This window comes from Vanessa atalanta, chromosome 13 (assembly GCF_905147765.1).
Source record: "Vanessa atalanta chromosome 13, ilVanAtal1.2, whole genome shotgun sequence".
NCBI lineage: Eukaryota > Metazoa > Arthropoda > Insecta > Lepidoptera > Nymphalidae > Vanessa > Vanessa atalanta.
In genome coordinates, this window is record NC_061883.1 from 10,057,020 (window position 1) to 10,083,397 (window position 26,378).

General features: G+C 32.2%; 3 protein-coding genes and 1 non-coding gene across 17 annotated transcripts in view; 2 read left to right on the plus strand and 2 right to left on the minus strand.

Annotated features, from left to right (window-relative positions):
* The window catches only part of LOC125068457 (perilipin-4-like), a 32,285-nt gene extending 26,493 nt beyond the window's left edge, over positions 1 to 5,792 (minus strand). For all 14 annotated transcript variants that reach the window (XM_047677582.1, XM_047677590.1, XM_047677586.1 and 11 more), the window contains exon 1: positions 5,539 to 5,792. In XM_047677582.1, coding sequence (XP_047533538.1) covers positions 5,539 to 5,557 — 19 coding nt within the window. In that variant the 5' untranslated portion in view covers positions 5,558 to 5,792. The remainder of the gene's footprint in view (positions 1 to 5,538) is intronic.
* A 386-nt stretch (positions 5,793 to 6,178) lies between these two features.
* On the plus strand, positions 6,179 to 17,595 carry LOC125068242 (centrosomal protein of 131 kDa-like). The gene is made up of 16 exons (XM_047677326.1): positions 6,179 to 6,310; positions 7,058 to 7,169; positions 7,348 to 9,427; positions 9,501 to 9,590; positions 9,671 to 9,800; positions 10,133 to 10,240; positions 10,572 to 10,730; positions 12,223 to 12,267; positions 13,286 to 13,491; positions 13,766 to 13,902; positions 14,172 to 14,260; positions 14,480 to 14,691; positions 15,321 to 15,433; positions 15,592 to 15,650; positions 16,187 to 16,329; positions 17,303 to 17,595. Exons 1-16 carry the CDS (start codon positions 6,179 to 6,181, stop codon positions 17,436 to 17,438), a joined length of 3,951 nt encoding a protein of 1,316 aa, XP_047533282.1. The 3' UTR covers positions 17,439 to 17,595.
* On the plus strand, positions 11,513 to 11,584 carry Trnae-uuc. Its single transcript has one exon. It is a non-coding gene; the product is annotated as a tRNA-Glu (tRNA).
* Positions 17,596 to 19,848: 2,253 nt separating the features above from the next.
* LOC125068244 (protein deadpan-like) lies at positions 19,849 to 21,612 on the minus strand. Its single transcript, XM_047677327.1, has 3 exons — positions 21,496 to 21,612; positions 21,174 to 21,269; positions 19,849 to 20,940 (listed from the first exon to the last, which is right to left on the minus strand). The coding sequence occupies exons 1-3, from the start codon at positions 21,577 to 21,579 to the stop codon at positions 19,849 to 19,851; spliced, it is 1,272 nt and encodes a 423-aa protein (XP_047533283.1). The 5' UTR covers positions 21,580 to 21,612.
* Between the last annotated feature and the right edge of the window lie 4,766 nt (positions 21,613 to 26,378).

The following is a 26,378-nucleotide window of genomic DNA, read 5'->3' on the forward strand; positions in this document are numbered from 1 at the left end:
ACTTTGAAGGGTGAAGTAAGCCAGTGTAACTTAACTACAGGCACAAGGGACATAAAATCTTAACTCAAAACCCAAGATCGGTGGTAACAATGACAATATCAGGAATCATAAATATTTCTTACAGAGCCATGTCTTTGGGCGGTGACTGCTTACCATCAGGTGGCTGGTATGCCCGTTCGTTTACCTTTATTATAAAAAGTAAGGTGTGCGTGACTATGAATACTAAAGTACTAACTAATTAAATTATTTACGAGTAATGAATCATTTGAACCTTAATCAAAGGCTCAAGCACCTCAGACAAAGGTTTATAGATTACTTGGCCTGATCAAGGTCAGAAAAAAAATATTATCATTATATTATAGGGCTAAGTAGACATTTGTCTTTACTTTACTGTTTATTTTTCAATACGATAAAAACATAGTAGGCACTTGATAATTAAGTTATAATTCTGATGCGAACAGGCGACACAAGTAGTCGTCTCTTATTCCAAATTCCTTCCGTATGAGGTTGAAACACTTGGACCTTGGAATAATCGTGTCAAAAAGCTTTAAAAAACTACACCTTACCTGCCTCCAATGAGAGGCAGATCAGATAGAGGTTCATTTATCGACTAAAGGACCGGAATCACAAACGCGGAATGCTGCTAGAATTCTTGTCATCATTACACGCAATCATTATTTGTAATTTTGTACAATACTTATATTTAATTATTTTTATATAATATATACTTATTTAAGTTCACGATGTAAGTAACTATTATTTTAATAAAAATATTGCATTTATTTCTTAAAAAGGGGTTAAAATATAGCTTTGTATATTAATTATACATTATAGGTTACAACCGAGTCGGAAAACACAAAGCAGATTATTCTGCACCTGAACTGAATGAATGCACCTGTTTGCTGAGATACATACTATTAATATGGGCTATAAAATCTCTGAAGAAGAAGGGCGGAATTGGCTAGGTTCCATCATCATTTTCTCCTTTTTGGAATCAACTAAAGCGAACGAAAATAGCCAAAAGACACATAAGGCTACATAGAAACAGGTACTTAACCAGGTAGTTTATAAACTCTCCCTAAGTAAAACATAAACCGAAACAACGCATGAATCACAAATTCCACAATACTGCGTATCTTCTGTATGACCGTGACCTCCGGTCCAGTGCACGTGCACTCAGAATGTTTGAGACGCCCACTTTAGCGATTCCTACGTGAAAATATACAGCACATACCCTTATAAAATAAACTAATTTTAAATTAATTGGCTTGTGGTGATGTTGCGTCATATTGGCTATAAAAATAAGATTGTGGCTGAGATTGTAATTTAAAATATAAATTGTTCGACATTGATAAAAAACGTTCTATTGTTTATGGAAATATTAAGCGATCTATATGTTTGACAAAAGCATTATAATTTTAAAGTAAAAACTACACATTATCATCATATAGCCTATTCCAATCAAATTTGATTTACGCGATTTGCTAATAGATCAGCTATATTGTGCACTACTATGAGTTCTTGATTCATATATATTTATTTATAACCAATAATAATTCGCTTAACTACTTCGATCCACTTTATTAACACTTCCAAAGTTCCGATAACAGCTTCGTCAACATTAAAAACGCATTATTTTTAAATTCCATAATGAATATCATAGACTATTCAAGCTCTCGACCAATGACATCGCGTTAATTCGATGTCATATGTTGTTAATTTGGCCTTTGACCTCTCGTAGTTAGAATAGACTATAGGAACAGAATAGTTAGTTTTTATAAAATAGTCTTGCTATGCTCGTTTTTAGAATCTACATCCAATGTACCACTATACTGGCTGTAGCCATTATTATAGATAATTTTTTAATTTAATTACGTTCGTAATTACCAATCTTAATTGTCTTAATCATTAAGTAATACAGATTCAACGAAAACCTTCGCCTAAAAAAAAGAAAATATAAAAAAAAAAACAATGTGATTGTCACGCCATGTTTTTTCTTTTTTAATTCTATTTTGTTTCGAATCCAATTAAACTAATCCTTACACAACCGAACCGATCTAAGTGGATAAACTACGTGGATTTTATCTGAAGATAGCAGGGATAAATCCGAGCATTCATACGATTCCTGGAATATACATAAACATAACATAAGCAGCCCGTAAATGTCCCACTGCTGGGATTTTTTAGGAGAAGGTTTGGAGCATATTCCACCACGCTGCTCCAATGCGGGTTGGCGGAATACACATGTGGCTGAATTTCGTTGAAATTAGACACATGCAGGTTTCCTCACGATGTTTTCTTCACCGCCGAGCACGAGATGAATTATAAACACAAATTAAGCACATGAAATTTCAGTGGTGCCTGCCTGGGTTTGAACCCGAAATCATCGGTTAAGATGCACGCGTTCTAACCACTGGGCCATCTCGGCCTGGAATATATTTTATTACATTTAGCCATGCATGTACATAGTACATGTATATCCACCAGCTCACATTGGAGCAACATGGTGAAAAAGTTTCAATAAATCTTAAATGCCTCCATTTGACAGCAAAGGTACATTTATGGATTCTCATTGGCCAAAGGTAGAATTAGTATATATTATTATTATATTCGTAGCAATAATTATAATTACTATGTTTGTTTCTGACAAAAACAGACATATTAATCATATCGATAATATGTATTCCGTCGATACCAATTACCTACTTATTTACATAATAATGTACAACATTAAGTTATTCAGTTATCTATACGAATCAAAATTATAAATAGCTACTGCACAAATTATGGTTCCGTGTTATAGTGGCAATTATTAAAATTATATTTTAATAATATTTAAGTAAAGATCATCATTAGTAATCTCCATCGGTAATACGACATCTGATAAATAACATATCTATTTATTTATGGTTTTATTTATATGAATTAACGGCAATTGGAAATATCTGGTAGAGCTACTTGACTGAAGTAGAAATGACTTCAGAGATTCCTGAAAATCGTATCTCTAAATGTATACAAATTCACAAGGTGTTGCAGATGATCTCTGGGCGGTGGGAGTCACATTTAATTACGTGAGCCTCCTGCTCGTTACCCACCCATAACATAAAAAAAAAATTATAATCTCTAACAAAGTACCCATTCTTGTACCAGACAAAAACTAATTTAACTGTAAATACATAATATTATACATAATGTATAATAAGTAATAAGGAACACTGTTAGAGTTACCATATAAAAAAAATGAAACGTAAATATTTTCGATATAACAGGGTAGGAAATGTATTACGGATGATGTAAGAGTATCGATTCAAACGATGTGACGCAAGCGGCGCGGCGTGTGTATGCGCCATGCGGTACACTATCTTATGTGACAACGCTAGTAAACATTCAGCTCCAGCTTATTGATTTAGCCTATTATAATTTTCGAGTAGAATAATATTCAAGTTAAAACGTAGAATTCAATAAACAAGCGGTTTAAAATAAATAAGTATTGGAATTTTGAGGTTAAATTGCAGCATTTGATTTAGATAAATTGGAAACTTATTGAATGATTCTCCTGGTCGAAATATCCTGACCGAGTTTGGGAAACTGCGGCCTATCTCAGACTCGCAAATTGCACGAGTTGTTTCTATACATATGTTCTATTTTCTCACTTAATTGTCCGATTCGACAGTAATCCGACACAGTCGGAGAAAGGCCATAAGCAGGAGTAACAGTATTGAAACACTGTCATTCTAATTTCCTTAATCTGGACTGTTATTAAGAGTAACGGTTTTTTTTTTTGTATTTTGTCCTATAGAGTATAAGAACCTCGGACCACTGGATAAACTAGCTACTAAACCAACGAGGTAGTTCGATTATGAGGCAACATTGTTATTCCGCATAAAGTACACTCGTATTCTTGGCTCGAATTTTCAATAGGCAATGGACGTGACTATTCAGCCACTTGGGCAAAATAAACCAAATTCACAATTTTTACTGCGTAGTTTCTTTACGACAACTTTAGATATATTTAGAGATTTTGCGTCTTATAATTTCAAATAATTTGTAGTTGACTCACAACTAGATATTATTTTATTTATTTTTTCCTTTGTTACTTCAATAGATGACAAAGAGACTAATTGCTGACAAAGCGGTTCTTCTAGAATGATTCCTTCAATTACGTAAACTCATCAAGTATAATAATTAGCAGTCGTGTTTCATTCACTGTTTTTTTTTTCATTTGATCATATTTAGCAGATTTTACTAATTTAAGCTCGAGAAAATACAAAATGAGTAGTATTTTCTTTTTATAAAATGTAATGGTAAAAACATAATATGTATCTTAATATCTTCTATGTTTATTTCTTTATTTTTTTAAAAGCAATACTTTTTTATTAAAACAACAATACAGTCGGGCTTGATATATAATTTTCGTATAAACAAGGCAATATTGCTTTAGACGTACGGTCCTCTGGATCGCCCAGGTATTATCTCTCGTTAATCGCTCTTGACTCTTGTACGGACTCAAAATTCCAATCTCAATCTCAGACACGAATGACTCATGGAGCTAATGAACCGTTCCTTAAGAGCTCATTAAGAGATACACATTCCAAAACAATTGTTATCTCATATGGACTGCGTGGTCGACTGCCGTCCTATAACTGACCTCGTTACACACGTCTGCACAACACGAATGGTTAATTTTCCAGGTCGCAAACATATTTATTTATATATATTAATAACAGTACAATTAAAAACTTTGATCAACAGAATAAACGATGACGTGAGACAGATACACTGAAATTAAAAAAGTTGGACGAACGAACCCATATAGGAATTCAATTTATATATTTTTTTATTTAATTAATTATTCCAAACAAGATACCGCATGACTAAGAAATTCGTCTTTGAAAATTGCAAAAACCATAAGCACATAAATATTTCGTTTGATTGTGACAACTGATTTTCAATATAACCTACGTTGTAATTTGATTTTTCATTAATTTATAAATGGAAAGAGGTGGGAATTAAGCGAGTGGGTCTTAAACTGAAAGGAATGTTAGTGTAATATCAATGCGCCGGGATTTAAGATGTTATATTCCCTGTGCCTGTGCACTGGTTCACTCACATACAAACCGGAACACAGCAATACAATATATTGCTGTTTGGCGATAGAATAACTCGTGAGTGGGTGGTACAGATACAGATGAGGGTATTATAGGTGGTCATGCGCAAAACCTGCACTTTATTTTTTATAACGATTTAATGTTGCAACAACTACCTACTTACTATATACTTACAAGCAAAAATGTCTACAAAGTTACAAATATGCGTTACACTACTCTATTTTTAATAATACTGCAAAATAATAGATACTGCATAGTACATACTTTTGACCATGGCATTCTACGTTTATAAACCAAGAATCTAAAACTAATATGAAATAATCGTATTAAATTCACCTGTCTTCACATGTCGCATTTGTTTTATTAATACTAACACTTATACATAAATCAAGTGTTTTCTTACGAAATTTATTTTTAATAAAAATCTTACCTGCGATTCCGCTGAACATTTTTCCTGTTGATAAAAGCCACAAGTTAAATTAATGACCTGATGAATTAAGTCACAGATAAATTATTTTTAACGTCAAAACGAGTCAGTGCCACACTAATTTTAAATCTACGCTATTCCAAAGTACGTAGTATGACCAAATCACCGTAATAATATCCGCAACCTTCAAATTCGTACCGCAAGTGTAAGAAAAGGCGAAATGCTGAAATCCGAACTCAACCGAACACTATTCGGTTTCCGACTGAATAATACAATATTGTAGCAAAAGCCATCCAGCTATTTTTATCTCTTACGTCATGATATACGCGTTTTGTTATTGCATTTCAATGATTCTCTAGATATTTTTTTAGTATTATTGTTGATAAAATTAAGTTATATAGATATAAAAATGTTATTTATATCATCAAGTAATACTACTTATTTTTAAAATAATTTATATAAGTATTCTTAGACCAATGTTGCCATATATTAAAAAAAAACTTTTTCTGGCGTGTAACGTCAAGAATAGTTTTGTTGCTAAGCAACGAAAGCTTATCAACAAACATTCTAAAATGTCATTACCGTTATTTTCACTTATCGGCTTTTCTCAATAAAGTAGTATATTTAAAAAAAACTATATATAATGTCAAAAGAAAATAATAATCTGCGGCTCCTTGGTTCGCCAGTAAATTTAACATACAGGAGTAAAAAGAAAGAAGAGAGAAAAAATTCAAGAAATCGACCGCGATCTGCTCTCCAAAATTCCTGTTCCACGGTAAATAAAAGAATACTTTTATTAATCAATTATTTTCATCCGCGTTTTTTGACAAATATTCGTGGCGTCACAGCTATCACTTTAAAACAGATATAAAGAAAACACCTATTAATTTTGTTAAAACAACTGTATAATTATTATAAGTGTTATTGCTAAAAAAATAAAACTTTAGTCTGTTTATTAACCAAATAACATAGAAGAAGCGATTTTTAATATTACAAACATGACATGAAAAATGGTCTCATTTTTCTAAGAAGCTATTGCTCTCACCACCATCGTTGCTATGGCCATGTGAGCCTCTGATTTAAGCATGATTTAAGTCTTGTGCCATTGTAAAAGTATGAGTAACAAATCGATTATTTAAAGTTCGGCCCAAGTACCCAAGTATAACACCAGCTTATATTTTAAAATATTGTATTGGGAATAATTACATCCTACTAGTTGTCGTTTTGCTTCAGGGAATAAGATAAGTTAAGGAAAGTAAAGAATAAGTATTAATAAGATCAAGAGGCAAGCAATCACATCACCTACATCATACAAAAGTTACTTTTTACAAAATATACTATCATTATAGGTTGTTGATTTAGAAAAATATGTATTATTTATAATAACAGTCTAATCGGTAATCAACTTTAATTGTCTAATAATTACTTTTTTTTAATTTTTATAATAATTGTTATGATTTGAATGAAAAAATATTTATGATTTGAATGAGAAAATTATTAAAATATATATTTTCTTTTGTAGGATATACAGGAAAGATATAAGCGGCCCTTCTCTGCAGACACCAAAGACCATATACCATCTACGAGATCTTTCTTAAAAACATTCAGCGCTGAGTTACTTCAGTCATATGATAGTATGTACTTATAATTTGTTATTAATTATATCTGATATATATTTTTCTGATTAGTAATAGCACAGGTCAAATCAAGGATAGTAAAGTCTTTGAATGTATATGTTATAAACTTAAAAAATACATTAAATCTAAATCTGATTCATTTCTTCTTGAATTGATTAAACTTAATTGTTTGCAGATTCTCCGCTAAGTGTGAAAGTGTTACCGCCAACTGAAGAACTATTGGCACACTCAAAGAGTAGATTAAATCCAAATATTAAAACAAATAGAGATATAAGCAGCAACGCCTCAGACTTCGGTTCAGAAGATACTTTTATGAGTTTAGGTACTAAGATCAAAGCCAAGGCACAATCGTGTTTTAAAAATAAAAACAACAATACAAAGAATTTCATTAAATACAGAAACATTGCCAAAAAAGGACGCAAGCAAATAGATTGCGCTTCTAATGATGAAAGGATTAATAATGGACACAATTACGGTCTAGAAGTTACAATAACAGAAAAATCACGATCACCGTCGCCAACTAGATACAGAGATTTGTCTCAAGTTAGAAGTGCTTCGCCTCAATTTAAAAATAAAACGTTCGAGTCATATTTTCTTTCTATTGATGGTGATATCAAGAGTGGAGATGGATTATCGGGTCGAGTATCATTTGCGCCTGTTAATTCTGAAACAGACAAATCTATTGACACCTACACACATCGCCTCGGAGTAACCAAACAACAGTTGTCCTTAGTTGAAGAGGAATCGACTCAAGATCTTGATAGTATTCCTTCTCAGAATATGACTAACTTTTCACCGAAATCCACTCCTGATAATAACGAAAAAGCTGAAGATGAAATTTTAAATGTTTCACGTGTTAAAGGGAACTTTTTTAACTACTCAAAACCTCCTGACACATTAATGGTTGATAGTCAAAATTATAGCAATTTTTACGACGATTTTCATAAAAGTAAATTTTCAAGTACCGCCATCCACACAGATACAAGTTCAAAAGATTCAGGCTATCCTGATAGTGGTTTGAGAGAGGAAAAAGTGCTATCTCCGAAATACTCTTTGCCATCAACATCCTTCACGAAACGACCTGATTTTACATTAGAAAATCAAGTGCGCACAAAGAGCTTAGAATACCCAATAACCAAAGAAGATTATAGTCGTTACGAATCAGAAAGCAAATGTGTAGAGCCTTTAAATCATAGCCGCTTACTTTATAAAGATTTCTTCTTGAAAAAAGAAGGTCACGTCGCTTTGCCACCGCAAAATACGCCTACTAAATGTGATGTTCCCATTCCTGGTACTAGCGAGTTTGATATTGAAAAAACGGACAAAGAAAATACTAATTTAGTATATCCTACATATCTTCTAAATAGCACAACTAAAGCGTATACTTCAAAGGTTATTGAAGATTATAAAAAAGAATTAGAAGCTATAAACAATTTACATGAACTAACTTTGAAAGATATCAAAACAGATGCAATTTCTCCAACTCCACTGAACATTGATGAATTGTTTGAACAAAATTCCAATAACTTTTCTGATGACAAAAAGGATTCGAGTGAAAATTCACAAGAAAGTTCTAATATAAGCGACATTCCCACTTTAAGTGATAAGAATTCTTCAGAAACTAATAAAAAAGATATAACCAAAGTCACAACAAAAGAATTAATACAAAATTATTTAAAAGTAAAGAATGATTATACTAAAGACGGTTTCTCAAAAAACTTTAAAAAGTTTGACAAGAAATTAAACAATATTAATTCTAAATCTGAGGAAAATTCAAGTTACAAACAGTTTTGGAATAATAGAAATTCGAAAATTAACGATAAAAGTAATTTACCCGTCAATATGAGACATCAAAAAAATGTGTTTACAGCGCGCGCTCCTTTAAGCGCTAGAATAGATAGTGTTCAAAACGACAAAGATATAGAATCTTGGATGTCTCTTTCTGCTCCGTCACCGCGATTACTTGAAATCAATAGTGTTAAAGAAGAACAAGATGAAAAATCAGTTGAATCAAAATCTTCTGAAAAGAAGATAGAAAATGTGGTAGAAAATACAAGTTACGTTGGAGTTGTGTCAGAAACTGAAACACCAAAAGAATTAAATGCAAAGTCAACGGTTCTAGACATTTACTCTATGTTGAAAGAAATTGAAAGCTACGGTGATAAACCCGTAACTTCAGTGACGAATACAAATATCATACCTGAACCCGAGAAGAAGGAAGAAGAAAGGTGTAACACACCTAAAGACAATTTTATGTAAGTAGAATAGAAACAATCACTTAGTGAAGCTTATATTTCACCTTGTAACCTAGCAGCTTATGTTTCACAGGGAAATTTTCGAATTTTTGGAAAAGGTAGAGCAAAGTGCCAACGACGCATTATCAGTCGTGACAAATACCACACCGCAAACAATTCCGAAGTAAGTACTACAAGATATCAATTCAAAAACACAGCGAAATATAATTTTAATCAAATTTTTCTTCTTACTTTCTATAACAGACTAGAAGTTCTCCTAAAACTACCTCAAACGGAATTAGCTCAAAGACTCGTAACTGCATCTTTGCAACTGGAAGAAAGGTCTTGCTGCATCGCGTTATTACAAGAGAGTCTTGCTAATCACAAAGAACAGGTGCGTACTAGATTCACTTTGGACAGACTCGTCTTAACCCAAGGTGCAAGGAACTCGAGTATCACGCCTTGGGGGCGTTTCGCGGATAATAAAGTCTGAGAAAGTCAGTGCAGTGCCAGAAGGTCTCTTAATTTTTTTTGTTGGAGATCACCCAAATTCAGCTTGCTCTCGGATGCTTGTTGTGCTTAAGACGAGGCTGGCTTTAAATAATATTTTTAGAAAATTCAAACAGGCTTGGATCGGCAATTTTCAATTAAGATTAATGTGGTCTAACCACTTTATTTTCACGGCTTGACTCAATTAATAAATATTAATACTTTTTTCCATTTTAGATGATATCTAAAGTGAACAACTTGGAGAAGCAGTCTCACCGTAACATCGCCAAAGTAAAGCAGGAGTGCGAGGAAACTATCAAGAGGCACCAAAACTTTATTGATCAGGTTATTCTTCTCCTCTTCTAAGTTAAATAAACGGAATTTGGTATAATTTTGCAAGTGGTCAATGGTCAATACAAATAATAATGTCTCAACTTTGAATTAGTCGCAATAATAAACTACTATCGCTTGTTTTGATTCGTAACGACAATATCAATGAATGGTTATGAAACATGACATTAAATTTGAGTCCTGGAAAGGGAGATAAATTAGGCTGTCAGGTAGGTATAAAACTAAATGGATCTACGGTAAAATAAAAAATAAGATATGAAAAAAAATTAGGTTATAATCGTGGGCTACCTTCTAGTTACGTAAATACTTCGTGTTATTATTTCAGCTTATAAATGATAAGAAGACTTTAAATCATCGCATAGAGCAGTTAGTGGATGAGCGCCGTTCCCTCGAGGAGAGGTGGAAGCGATCAGCTCAGGCGCTGGAGGAGCGATACAAGCTGGAGCTTCGTAACCAACATGACAAGATGGCCGCCGCTCAGCAGGTATACTAAAACTCTATGTTACTAGAAATTGACTGGTAGCGCTACTCATCAATAACCGTCAAGGATCAATACTTTGTATGTGGGTGTTCCGGTATAATACTAACACCTACCAACCTTTAAAAGATTGACAGGTGTTAGTGTTATATATATATTATTCTACTTCAAATTCGAAATTCCAAAAATATTTATTCATCTTACTTTCGTATTGATTGTCAATTTTACTTCTCCATATCGAGTAATAGGTTATTTTTTTTGTCCGTTGTGTTTGTGTGACCGTGACGTTGTGTTTGGACCACTAGGTCCAAATGGACATATAGTGTACCGTAACATAGTCTTCATATAAATAATAATCTTAAATTCATCGAAATCCAGATGGTATAATTTTTTTTAAGAAAAATAAACCCTTTAAAATATATTACTTTTACAAATAAATAGCAAATACCCATGAAAGTATAATTTTATGTAACATGTTTAGGTACATTTCCATTTTGGACTCTTAACAATAATGTTATTTTTTAAATAAATTATTATAGTTTAATATAAAACATTTTTTATTATTTAATAGTAATAACAATTTCTTTTGTAATTAGCTAATTTTATTAATTGATATAATTCTTTCTTGTAAGCAATACCGCCATATACTATATCGCAAAAAATACATTTTAAAAACTTATATGCTAAATATTATAAATATATATTTTTTTTATACAGGATATATTATTTACAGATATAGTTAAGTTTTGACAATCATGTTGTCATGTAATTCAACAACTCTAACACAATCCCGTATGGTCTAGTGGCTAGGATACCTGGCTTTCACCCAGGAGGCTCGGGTTCGATTCCCGGTACGGGAAAACTTTTTTTATTTTTCTTTATTATAGTCTTAACGAGGAATTCATAAGAAACATATAAAATAAATTAAAAATGCTGTTTATTACTAACTTTTCACTCTTCAAAACTTAAAATTAGTATTGCATTTAGCATGTAATATAATATATTTTTTTATTTTTTATTTTATATAAACTAATTTACAATATATTTTTCCTCGAATAGATTTATCATTTAAAAAAACGATTCATTATACATTATTGTTATACTATGTACTAGCTACTTGCCCCGGCTTCATAACAATACGGGTCTATATATACAAATTTTAGATTTAAGAATACAAAAAGAAAAAATCTTTTGTTTTTCCGGCCATTAAATTTGAAATTATCGGCTTTTCTATACTATTTATATATCTATTTATACTATTTTCTTTATTAATATAATGTCATAAATTGTTGATATACAGAGTAATTTAGCTGGAATTAATCATGAATACAAAAATTTAACTACTTAATAAAATATTTATATAGTTATTGTTTGTATAAAAATAAAGTAAATCTGTGTAAAAATGTATAAAAATATAGTATAAAAATATAGTATTTTATACTATATTTTTTTATAAATAATGTTATATGACGTGTTTATAACTTTTTTTCTTTTATAGGTAGCAAGACAGCGCTGGGTCCGTCAGAAAGCTGAGAAAATTAAGGTATTATTCCTATACATATGACTAACTGCCTTGTGGTTAGTCCGCGGGAGGTAACTGAGAAGTGCTTGAGATATATTTTTTAAATGTTTTGATAGTTCTTCTTTTATTTATAAAATAAGTATTGTTTGCTAGGTACACAATTTAAGTTCATGATATATTTTAAATAAAAATGTCTGTCGGCGCAAACGCTTTAAATTGATTATTTAATCAAGTTATTTCTAATTAATTTGTGTTGTTATTATGATGTTTGCTATAAAAAGCAGTGCGACGGTTGCTCGGGGTTCATTCTCATTCGAGCCGTCGGACTGTTCAGACGAACGTTGTGTCCTGATCGATTGTTGAATAAACCTATTATTTTGCTGAAATAGTTTTATTATTTCATTGCAAAATGAGCCATCAAGATCATGTTGGTGAAAGTGACGTCAGCAATGCTGACGTCACGCTTTTTAAAAATAACTCTGGACAAACTACTCCGTCATGTCGATTTTATAACCACTGGTTACTTTAACTACACGACTTACTCTCAATATTAACTGTAAAGATATAAAATTTGGGTTTTCTGTCATACAAAGTTATCGTGTTTCTGTTAGTTTCGTGTGTGTTGTACTTGGCTTTGGAACTGACTCAGTGCTCTAAAATATTTAGATTTAATAAAATCCATATCTCATAAATGATTAATTGTATTAGTAGATATCGATGAAATTATCCGTATGGATGGGATTAGTTTAGTGGTTTTGCTTGAATTTGGAATTATACAAATAAATAATATTCAGTCATTTTTGATTTATTACAAAATCTATGTAACAATGCCTTTGTTTACCTGTAGATGCATATTGAAGTGGTGCAATGAGAATATAAAATATATACTTGATTTAGGGTGTATAGTCATATAATAAATAATGTTCATACAAAAGCGTACGCCTGGCAAGTGAAATTAGTTAAGGTGACGTTGTATGTAATCGATGCAAGAATTTGTAGGCGCTTCAACATTAGTACACTAAATAATATCAATTTTCAGGAATTAACAGTGAAAGGTCTAGAAGGAGAACTAAGGGAGATGGCAGAACGGCAACAGAAAGAGATATCAGATATAAAAATGCATCATGCAGAACAAAATGGACGACTTACAGCCAAGCATGCAGCGGAGCTGGAGGAGTTGAGGAGAACTCTGGAAGAGGAGAAGGAAGTAGCTCTAGTGAAGGAGAGGCAATTAGCAAGTTCTAGGTGAGGAAGCGAGATGCATAGATAAGTAATTATTATGATGCTGTCCTCAGCGTTAGTCATTATAGGTCATTGTAGCTGGGTAGGGGTTATTGTGCATATACGAGTATATTTATATATATTTCCACACCTGATGAGATAGGAATGGAGGTTCAGGCGCATGTTGGTCCTGAACTCTCTCCAGTTGGTGCTTTGCGAGAGGGTCAACACTGTCTGTAAGCTGACACTGGTTAGACGGAGCAGCACAAGATAATATAATGCGACGTATTTATTTCAGAATGGAGAAACAAATCCTGGAATTGGAAGTGAGCTACCAGGAGCAGAGGACTCGCCTCATCGCGGAAATGCGCGCCGAGAACGAGCGGATCGCGGCGGAACTCGTCGACAAGGAAAAACACCAGAAAATACAATTCGGTACGCTTTTAATCGACTTCGAGTAAAGAAGGACTTCTCTACTTGTATTCGTTATCAATTCTGTTGTATTTTTTATGTTTGATACCTCAGAGTTCTGTCATTTATTAACCGATTTGGATTATATTTGTTTGGGAGGGTTTTTCCTCATTTAAATTTAGTCGAAATAAAATATTTGGAGTCGTCACAAGGGACCCATGTGATGAGTGGGTCGGTGTCTTGCGCAAAGTCCTGTATTTTGTAGCCCATTTAATATTATTAATATTTTTAAGAAAAATGGAAGGAGGCTCAGGAGAAGTTACTGGAAGAAATGAAAACGAAATTGGAACAGGATTTAAACGATGAGAGAAACAAAATCGAGGTACGTATTGATTATTCGCTTTGAGCTGATTATTACGTTTTGCATTAATAACAAAATTTATATTACGAATATATATTTAAAATTACATATGAGAAAGAATTTCAGTGTTATTTATTATTCAATTAAAATTTCAAAGCAATTACGAAATATAAATAAATATATAAATATATTTTTTATCTGTAATAACTTTAAAATTTTATCGAATTTCTCTAATAACAGGAACGCTTGAAGCAAAAACGTGATGAGCTTCAAGAGGAGTTCGAGCGTTACAAGAAGGAGTACGAAGCGAACCAGCAGGTGTTGTTGAAGAAGAGAGAGACGGACATAGCGACACAGCACAGGTTGGAGCGGGACAGGGAGATAGAGAAAGCGATAGAGAGCATGGAGGCCGAGGCCCAAGTCGGGAGGAGGGAACTACAAGATGCATTGAGGTACGATTTTAAATATCAATATATTTTAGGATTATCAATATATAATTAGGTCACTAGATTTTAGGATTGGACATTATAAGATGACGGGGTTTATTCTCGCGTTGGGCTGTCTTGACTTGAAACTGTTGGGTTTTTCGGTGAATCATTGACCACCGGGTGTCCCATTTCTTCGATATCACGAAATAAATTATATTGAATTTAATAATGTTCGATCAACTAAGAATCATTTCTACTAACATTGTACTACAAAGTTTTATTACTTAATAATTAATAATGAATGCTATATTCGACTGAAAACACAAAAACGAAAATATACGAAATTAAACATTTTTCGTATATTTGTATTTAAATAATTGATACTATTTAAGGTGTCGTGAAGATAATAATAGGATGATGACGGTTATTAATTTTTATACTAATACATATAAGTTAAAGGACTCTAAATTTACGCTTTTCAATGTTATTAGTATTAATTTAAAGCGGATGAAACTACTTCTTATTGAATAAAATAAATATTATACAATTAAACCTTCCAATATACATATATAATAATGGTTTCTTCGGTAAAGCATTATAAACATTTATAAGTAAGCAAGTATGAAAGGATTAAAATCTGTGTGTACTTTCAGACGCAATAAAGAGCAGTATGAAGCAGAACTGCAGGAGCTGGCGGAGACGGAGCGAGCCACCCTCAAGCGATACCAACAGACGCAGGCGAGAGTGAGAGAGACGGAAAACCGTTGTATGTATCTCACTTAAAAGTATATCATATAATTTTAAATATAAATATAAAATAAATAAATTAGTATATTTAATTATACATATTTGTGATGTAAATATTTTAAACCAGTTTGATAAAAGTAAAATATTGCTTGTTTCTGAATTAATACTAATTTTCAGGCGCAGAACTCGATGTTACAATCAGTCAACTCGAGACGAGAAACAGAGTTCTGACTGAGGTAAATCCGGCTCGAAGGACCAATTTTTACTATGATACGACACTAAAAAATGTAATGTAAAAATACAAAATTATATTATTGTTGCCGCCGAGATGGCCCAATGGTTAGAACACGTGCATCATAACCGATGATTTCGAGTTTGAACCCAGGCAAGCCCCACTAAATTTCATGTGCTTAATTTGTGTTTATAATTAATCTCGTGCTCGGCGGTGAAGGAAAACATTGTGAGGAAACCTGCATGTCTCAAATTTCATCGAAATTCTGCCACATGTGTATTCCACTAACCTGCATTGGAGCAGCGTGATGGAATATGCTCCGAACCTTCTCCTCAAAGGGAGAGGAAGCTAAGGCTTCCTACTGCTGGGCCAAGAGCCCAGCAGTGGGAAATTTACAGGCTGCTAATGTATGTAATGTAATATTGTTATTTGTAATAAATTCTACTATGTTCTACCGTCTGATATACAGAGCCGGATATCATAGTAAATATTTATAAATTTAGTATTGCAAGTTTTTAATTTTATTTAATTCCTCAATAGAAAAATTCACAATTAGAAGCGAGAGCAGAGGAAATAAGAGCTAGTTGCGAATCGTCTTGGAGGAGTAAAGTAGAAAATTTGGAGAAGGTAATAGAAGATATGAAGAAGACTCATGAGGAACAGATGCACCAGCTGTATGCCAAGTGAGTATCCCGGACGGGTGGGTCTGACGACTGTGACGGCTTCCTAACTGGCAGCTCGTACTGCTACTCTATTGAGATACACGATTGTTAGTTCAGTGATTGAAAGACCATTATCATTCCATATCCATGTGAATATTATAAATGCGAAAGTAACTCTGACTGTCTGTCTGTTGTTTGTTACGGCCAAACCACTAAAAATAATTTAATGAAATTTGTTACTTTTTATTCCGAATACCTGACGATCTCCTGAAACGGAAGTGAAGTCTGTTTTGTCTTTGCTTAAACAATTGCAATTGTCAAGGACAACGATTCACTTTTTTCGGCGTTTGATGTAGCATAAATCAACGATCACAATCTTCAAAATATCTAATGACTAGTTCAAAGCACTTAGCTTTTATTTTAATATCTAATGAGCTTTTTCTGTTGACATCGGCACTATACCTAGCAATGACAATTATGATTAATTTACCCACTTTTGGTATAACAAAGCTTTCAGCATATGAAGTACAATATTCATACTAACAAATCAATGGATTAACAAGCCCGTCTGAAAAGGTACCACCCACTCATCAGATATTCTACCGCCAAACAGCAGTACTCAGTATTGTTGTGTTCCGGTTTGAAGGGTGAGTGAGCCAGTGTAACTACAGGCACAAGTGACGTAACATCTTAGTTCCCAAGTTTGGTGGTTCATTGGTGATGTAAGGAATGAATTTTCTATGGGCGGTGGTGACCACTTACCATCAGGTGGCCCATTTGCTCGTCTGCCTACCGATATAAAAAAAATGAATATAAAATGTACATTACATTGTATTGTATATTTGCAAAAATATTAACAAAATATTGCCTTCTTCCAAAATTGATAATTTACCGTTAAAATATAATATAATATTTATTAATTATATTTATTATATGTCCTTAAAAGCTTTTTTAATAAAATCAACAATTAGGATAAATATTTTTTATTTCACAGAGTAAAGGTAGCAGTGGCGAGAAAAGATTCGGCCATACAGGCGCTAACCAGGGAGACGGCCAAGTACCAGGAGAAGATAACTCTGCTGGAACAGAAGCTACAGCAGCAGAGGAAGGACTTCCTTAAGTCGAAATAGTTTTAGACTAATAATTGATGTTCGATCTTACTGTGATATAATGATTCAACGATGTAATTTCTTATTCAAAGATTTGACCCCAATTAACTTATTTTCCATAATTTTATTAAAGCTTCTCGTGCAAATATAGTAAACAAACAAACGGAAGTGTACGATAGTGTGAACCAGACACGAACCTTGTAGTGAGTGGAACAAAGAAAAGCAGTATAATTCGTCTCTCACATGTAAAATGTTGAAAATCGACTTACGGTAATACGTATTGCCTTACAAGTAACTTCGCAATCTGTTTTAACACAATAATTAATTCAGATGAGGTATCTCCAATGTATGTCTTGGTAGCAGAAGGAATTCCTATGAAACCCTTTCATGTATTATAGCTCGCTTTGTAGCATTTATTTATTTATTTATTTATTTATTTATTTATTTATTTATTTATTTATTTATTTATTTATTTATTTATTTATTTATTTATTTATTTATTTATTTATTTATTTATTTATTTATTTATTTATTTATTTATTTATTTATTTATTTATTTATTTATTTATTTATTTATTTATTTATTTATTTATTTATTTATTTATTTATTTATTTATTTATTTATTTATTTATTTATTTATTTATTTATTTGTTTATTTCTTTAAAATACTTTATTGCACAACACAGGAATACATAATATAAACACGAAACATCAAATAAATAGTGCGCAAAGGCGGTCTTATCGCTTATAGCGATCTCTCGCAGACAACCTTTGGTGACAGAAGCTTAGAAGGTAAAACAGGTAAGTGCAGAAATAGATAAAGACAGGACATAAATAACTATAATATAAAAATATTTACACTAATGTATAATAATAAACTACACACAGCTACATCCCAATAATACACACATAATAATTTAGTATATAATTATAGACTATCAATATACTACATATTATTACATACATTTTCAAATTCCCTCAAAAAACGTAGTCTGTTAGTATATACCGTTTATACGGTACATATAACGGTTAATTTATCAAACATATGTCAATATTTCTCTTAATTTTGTACAATTGTCGTTTACTTTCGCATTGACGCCTACTTACTTTTCATTGAAATAATCGTACAACGGATCGTTTTATTTTAATTTTATTATAATTTAAATTGATAATGTTGTCTTAGATTTTCGCGATTATTACACATTGAAATAAAACTAGTTTTTAACGGATTTAATCGCGAGTGTTCGTGGTCACGGGCAGACTAAAGGGCGGGATGTTAAAATAAAATAATTAATATACGCGATTAAATCCGTTAAAAACTAGTTTTATTTAAATTGATAAGTTGAAATTCGGTAGTTAGCCCGGGTTTGAGTCCGCAATCTTCGTTTACATTAACAACTGTGATATTTGGGCTCATTTAGAGCCGGATCTACCATATGGCTATTTGGGCTTCAGCCCAATATTGGGGCCCCCCCATGGATTCAAGGGGCCCTCAGCCAAGTCAAGTCAAAGTCAAAGATAGACGATAATACGAAAGAATCCATAACTTTATTAAATTAAACAGATTGTATCGTATGTAAGCCCTGCGAGTCCTGCAATTAATCAAACCTATTCAATTAATTCAAGTCTACGTTCAGACGTATCTTAGGTGGCCCCTAACTAGTGTTAGCCCAGGGCCCCCTAAACTCACGGTCCGGCCCTGGTCTCATTAGATTTTATGTAATTGTTACTTAGCTTAATGTTAATAACGTTTGTTTTCATTTCAAATCCGTCCAATTATGTGATTAACGATGACAATAGGATACGCTTGTTTTATTTAAGATATTCAACTTGCAATGATATTATTTATGCGTATCTTATGTAGAATATTAGGTAAATATCTAATTTGTATTTTGAATGAAATAAATTAATAAATAGAATTGGCGTTTTATTTATAATAAATGAACAAATTCTGTAGTTCATAATCTTTTCACTAAACGTCGAGACAAGATTGAACATATTCGCTATCCCTTTTAACTCCACTCGCGAGAAGGGGATGAAATGTGTACGACAGAATCAGTACCATTATTGGGTAGAATAAAATGAATTTTGGTGTAAAAAACTTAAAATAATCATTTAATAATCTTCTCTTAAAACAAGTATACCAACTGGTAAAACTTAAAGCTACTTCTCATATATATTCCTTACTGGAATAAGTCGAACACAAAATATACTTAAACGTAAAAAAAAATTGCGTTCACTGTAATTAAATTACACATTTCTTAAAATAAATAAGAAATTCACAAATACGTCGTTCGTAAAACTTCACTCAAACGAGTTCATTATATCAAAAATATAATATCGAGACCCTTCAATACGTAAAATCTTTCTTTTGGTAAAATAAATATGGAAGACAAATTCTATATTACATAGATAAATCTCTATCTGTCGTTACCAAGGTCTCCACATTTCAGAACTAGATGTACTCTGCTCTGGAGATTTCGAACTCGTATCTGCCTCCGTTTCTTTGGAATCTTTTTCCACTTTTCTTGTGTCTTGTGAACTTGACTGAGCTAGCGACACAGCCGTGTGGCTTATCACTGTTCTGGGAATATGCGATCGTTTCTCGAGCGAATGTTTCTCAACCACCGCTGGTATGCTTTCGGGTATTGTAAGTTTTCTTTCAGGGTAAGGTAATATTCCCCTTACCTTTCTGAATGCAGAATGCTGTTCGGTCATTACTTTTCGCTCTGATTCTAACTTTTCACACGAACCTCCCAATCTCTCGGAAAGACTTTTTTCTGGTATTGTCAGAGTCCTATCTCCTTCTAATCGTATTAACTTTGGCATAGGCCCAATTGTTTCTACGTGTCGTTTTAACTTCTGACGCATCGAGTAGTCAACTGCGCGTTTCGGGGACGCGTCGATACCGATTTTATAGTTTTCAACATCGATCACTATGGATAATGGTTCCATAAATTTCTTCTTCCTTAGAGCTTCCTGTTTCAACGTTTCTGGAGAAATTGTTGTCGAGGACACTGTGGCTTTCTGTTCTGGACTTGAATCTTGATCCGATGCAGAATGACTGGGTGGTGTTGGGAAAGGAAACTTTTGTACCGGTCTCGGAGGAGTCTCCAATTCTGTTGAGGAGTCACACGCTGAGTCGCAGGATAGCGGGCTTAGAGGTGGGCTGGTCGGTTTCGTGGATTTGACATAATGGAAGGCGCTTGGTCTTTCGTCGTCGAGACGTAGAGGGTCAGGAATTAATGGAGGATAGTCTGAAGGGTGGAGGCGTTCGATACCAGTTATACAAGTATTTAGATGGTTTCCAAGACGATATCGAAGTCCAGTTGGAACGCTTGCGAGTCTGGAGAGGTATCTTCGGACTTCAACAGCACAATCTCCAAAACCAGCCTTAAATCTGTGCAGCACTGCTGGATCGGCAGCGATAGCAGCTGCGAGTTGTTGGCGTTGTAGCGTTTGCAGGTGTTTTACGGTTAGCTCTAGGATGTCTGCCTTTTCTAGCTTTGAGTGCCGCGCTGGCTGTAAGTATATAATTTTACATTAGAATATATTCAGAAACGTATTAAGTAGAAATATTATAAAGAATAACAACTAAGATTCAAAGATCATTTAAGCGAAAAAAATATTTATAGTAGAAATATAACTAAGAATTAAAATACTTAAATGAATTTATTTACCAACTGATATTCATTTAATTAAGTTCATATGTTCGATAATTTCTCAACAACATTATATTATTTATCAAAACTTACGTCTTTGTCCATCGCATCCATTAGTAAATCTTTCAGCTCGTTGAGACAATTGTTTATGCGCGCGCGCCGCTTTTTCTCCATTATCGGTTTATTTGTCTGAAATAATTAAAATAAATATTACTTAAACTTAATTTGATACACAATTGAAACAAATCGAATCACTATGCTAATTTTACTTATTTAAAACACACGTTTTAATCGTTTTCGACAATTTTTTTATATATTTAAATTAATTATCTAAACAACTTTAATTATTCACAATCGGCCTTTTTCGTCTTTTAATTGCACAAATATATGAAAATAAATCTAGGTATTTATTAACCTTGCGCAATTCCGCTTTAGACATAGAGTGCGATGGCTCCGACATGAAACCACTTTGAGAATCGTCATCTTCACTGCACGGCATTTTAAAGCTTAACTTATCCACGATCTTAACTTCACTAGAACACAAATATCCACCCTGGACGACGTTTCACAATCAACTGACGTAGGACGATCATGGAACAATATTTAAATTTGTCCACCATATTTGATCATCCTGTTTCGAAAATGAATCGTGAAAACCATGCTATCTCGCTCTTACGCCTGGGTTAAAGCGATGGGAACTGTATAGGAATGTTTTGTTTTCGTTCCCTCTCGCTCTGTGCGGGAACCTGCTGTGAATGGCGCCGCTGAACTGTTGGTTATTAGGGGTATGTAGTTTTGGGATCGATTCCAGGCGAAGTATAAATTAACTTAAGTTTAATTTTATTAAAGCTTTGTTACTTTAATTAATTTTTAAAAAATACACTAGTACTTTCATAATTTAATAATACAAAAAATGTGTATTTTCTCCTTATTCCGTTTGCAATTTTATTAATTATATAAAACCATTGATTTATTTAGTTAGTTTTGCTATTAAATATAGAATATACACTTAACTATATCAAATTTATACATTAAATTATAAAAAGAAGAATTAAAATTTTATATAAAAATAAAAATATAAAATGAAGCTACTTCATTTCTCCCCTCATTCACGTAGTATGGGAATGTACGGCCATACACACGTCTATCAAAAACCACAATCCCCGCCATACATTTTACAACCAAATAATCGCATACTTCATGAATTTGCACCTTTCTATAAAGTATCATATTAATTTATTTCACAACGTTCAATGGTAAATGCGATACTTCATTGGCACCGTAGCGTAAAAGGTGAGTATGGCTTTTTTATAGGGTTTAGTATAGGAATTGGGTTCTTTATGGGGTGTCGCCCGATTCTCACGCTGTGTGGGAATGTAGAAAGGTGCAAGGGTTCAGTTTCGGACCTTAGAGGTATGTTTGTTTGTCATGCAATCGAAGACACGGTGATGGACGATTATTTTAAAAAGAAAATTGTACCTATGTACGTACTTTTATCTAAGTACATATCATAATTATATAGGTAACTATGTTTTATATAGGTGTTATAAAATGACGTGGTAACCGTAATATATATTCAAAATATATCCAGTTACATTATAAAATATAACTTTAATAATATAATTATGTGTATTGTACACTAAAAAACAGACTTATATTTATATACTTATGTAATAAATCTCAAAAAGTACGATGTATCTTTTTCGATACATTTTTTGAAGTGAATAGTTTTTTTTTTTTAATTAATGTTATGCAAAGAAATTATACCGCTTCTTGTTATCATGTTAAAGTTCGTTAGTATAATGCCATACAATAATTACATAACTCGTAACACTACACCGCGTAGTCCCTAACTATATCTTATCTATCTATTTTCTCACTTAAATTATTTTGAATTTAATCAACATTCGGAATACATTATGATTAAATAATTTATAGTTGTTACGTAATCATTAAGTGCCGTTGACCGGCCCAGGTGTTCTAAATGACCTTTATACCGTCCCCACATACCGACATACATATTTTAATATTAAACTTCAATTAACTCATTTCTCCCACGGTCTTTTCAACAATTACCAAGTTAATTTTAAGTTTGTATGACAGATCGCTGTTGTAAATTCAACCTTATTGCTATGGAATAAGATTAGGCAAGTCTAGTTACGAGTAGTTACCGAAATTAAAAATTAACAAACATGTTTTTATTCATTTTTCTACATTAAAGTGATATATCTTACTACATTGTATTAAGAGTCGGAATGCTATGACTAATACAGTAGTTCACGAGTAAAGAAAATTTGTTTAAAATTGCAACGAATTGCTGGCCACAGCCACTTGCGGATTATATAGTTTCTATGTACATGACCATAAGGTTCAAAATGGTGTCGAGAAATTGACGTGTTGCAGTTTAAGGATGCATTCGAATGTGACGAAATTGCATGCGATCGCGTGATGAGCGGTGAGAGTGAATAACCGTTGTCATATGTCGTTAACGCGCTCAATGAGGGCTCCAGTGGGAAAATTCGTACAATTTCAGAGCTTTTTTTTTTATTTACTTCATTGAGAATAGATGTTCTAAGGTCAAACATTTAAAACTCGGCAAATATTTTTTAGTTTGTATGAATATATGTCTAATTATTAATTTTTATTATTGTTTTATTAATTATAATATTAATTCGTTAAATTATTTTCTAGAATATTACAGAATATAAGACGTTTCATGTAATGTATATTTTTTTTATTCGTAGTAGTTACTAAAGTAATAGTTTTTATTGAATGTAGTCTATTATAATATGTAGGCAATTAAGTGCTATAAAAAATACTTATTCCGATATTTATTTAAAATTGAAAATTTCGGGCAACTATTTGGCAAGTTTTAAAAAGTGTAAGTAAAAAGTATAAACAACAGAGAACAACAAAACTACGGACACACATCTCCGTCTAATCCGAGGAGTGAGGGGCTCGTGTGAACCAACTTCAAACAAATTGTAACGGTCCTTCCTTCCGCCCTGCGCCTGCGCCGGGATATCGTTAGAGGGTGACAACCTAGATTACAGTATTAGTAGATACTTAGCGACTTTAATTTATTATTGGATTTTTAAATTCCTTTTCAACATTAACCGTGTTTATTACAAAACTCGCAATAATATTAAGATTGTTGAAAGAATACTATATAGATGTTAGACCTATATATAGAAAATATATTCTCCTTTTTTCTACTTAACTGTTTAAGCAATATCTTAGTAGATATTGATAGTTTATATTTTACAACAATTAAATTGATATTAAAGCTTACAAAATCAAAAATGAATACATCTATATATGAGATTTACGACGATCCTTGAAATAAAATATTTAATTAATTCATTCATAAATGAAAATTGTTTTTGCATTAGTTACCTTTATTAAACGTAAATAAAACATTGGTCACCCTACAGACATTATTAAATATCACCGTACATACAGAAAAGAAAAACATTTGCATTATATTTGGTCAGTTAAAATGTTTACCGATGGATGACAACCGTATACTTTTTTTTATTGGATATTGGATTATTGAGGCAAAGTAAAAGTATTCAAATACCTACATTAATTTATTTTCGTTGACAATCTCAAGGAAATATTGTGTCGAAGTTGACAAGTTTAAGTTTGGCTTATTAAACTTTTGCACAGGTTTCGTAGACAATATACGTATATTTTATATTAAAAAAAAAACTCATGTACCTAAATTATAATTTATTCAATTTAATAATAAGTATCTTCTATTATTTAATGTAACATTAAACTAATACGTATGTAATATGGTTACTACGTATCAATTAACGCAAACATGAAATAGTAAGTCGTTTAAAGTAAACTTTAGTGGGTCACTTAATCTATCGGAAGTAAAAATATAAATTTCCATGATATAAATATTTCTAAATCTATTATTTATATTATTATCATTTATCTGTCAATCATTATACAATAAGTTTTTTGTAACGTTCGTCCTCGACCCGGAAATCCAGCCCCGGATGTGGTTTTTTTATTTCTTCTCAATAAAAACGAGTTGATAGTTATGGGAGCCCTGTTTTTGTTACACCTGTTTCTGTGGGTAAACTATGGAAATCTATGGGAACTGCAGAAAAAATGATACAGATTTTGAGACTTTTTAGATATTTTTTTTCATCCACAACTGCCTACACACAAAGTGTCAGAATTAGTCTTTACACATTTTATCTATTTAATGGTTTATTCATTTATTTAAATTTAAATAAATTACAAATAATATTTTTTATATATCATATAGGTAATTAAAACTATTTTTTATTAATAATTTAAAAATAGGTTTCATATATTTTATAGTTTTATTAAAAAAAAAACTAATAACTAATAAAGTACTAATTTATAGGCATACAGTCCAAATATAATGAAAACTGAAAATGATCGACTAACAAAGTCTTTCCCGTTACGAGGACACGTTTATTGCACCAATCGGCTCCTTCCTCCCGACCCCATTTTCTCACGCTCCCGCAACAGGTGTGGTTTGTAATAACTAAAAGACGTGTGTATAATAATGAACCTTATTCGTACGGAATAAAAGTGAGCTGTGATAGAGTTAAAAACAACGTGCATTTTAAATTTTGCGGTATCTAAAAAATGCAACTGGTTCAAAATTTAAATTTATGAATGATCAAACAATCAGCCCTTACTCCATATGAATAAACTATTATAATATTATGTCTTTGAAAATTTGTCTACAGTGATTATAAATACTTCAAGTGTTCTGAAAGAAATCTAAATTGAAGATTAGGCTCAAAGCCGTAGTGAAATAATTTTGTGAAACTAAATAAAGTTTATAATTTTTTTTTTTTTAGTAATAACAATCTGTTTTAAATTACATAATAATATCCTATCGATATTCAATCGTAATAGGATTAAAGTTGCTCCCACAGACAAGTCCACCAAGAAATTGCAAAGTTGTGGGAAGTACTAACCAATGCATTTCTCAGTTACCAATATTCTTTTGTTACGCTACACCTTGACTGTCTTTTGTGAAGCCCTTCAAAATTGCGGACCTTTGAAAAGGATACGGCTTAAAAGGAGTCATTATCGATAAGGTTATGAGAATTAAAAGTCTTGAATGCAAATTATTGGCGAGAGTGTGTCATTTGATGGTGCTTTTTTTTTCGAAGTGTCTTTCAATTGTATATTTCAGAGTTATTAAGGTTTTCGCCCGTTATCAAATCAATTTCATATATTACGTACGTACTTACACATTAATTCTGATTAGATATTAGTATATAAACAGTGATATTTATT

Coding starts and splice junctions, on each gene's coding strand:
- LOC125068242 (XM_047677326.1), top strand. CDS start 6,179: ATGTCAAAAGAAAATAATAATCTGCGGCTCCTTGGTTCGCCAGTAAAT. Junction 9,428..9,500: donor ACACCTAAAGACAATTTTAT/GTAAGTAGAATA, acceptor TATGTTTCACAG/GGAAATTTTCGAATTTTTGG. Junction 13,903..14,171: donor ACACCAGAAAATACAATTCG/GTACGCTTTTAA, acceptor AATATTTTTAAG/AAAAATGGAAGGAGGCTCAG.
- LOC125068244 (XM_047677327.1), bottom strand. CDS start 21,579: ATGCCGTGCAGTGAAGATGACGATTCTCAAAGTGGTTTCATGTCGGAG. Junction 21,270..21,495: donor CTAAAGCGGAATTGCGCAAG/GTTAATAAATAC, acceptor TAATTATTTCAG/ACAAATAAACCGATAATGGA. Junction 20,941..21,173: donor TGGATGCGATGGACAAAGAC/GTAAGTTTTGAT, acceptor ATATACTTACAG/CCAGCGCGGCACTCAAAGCT.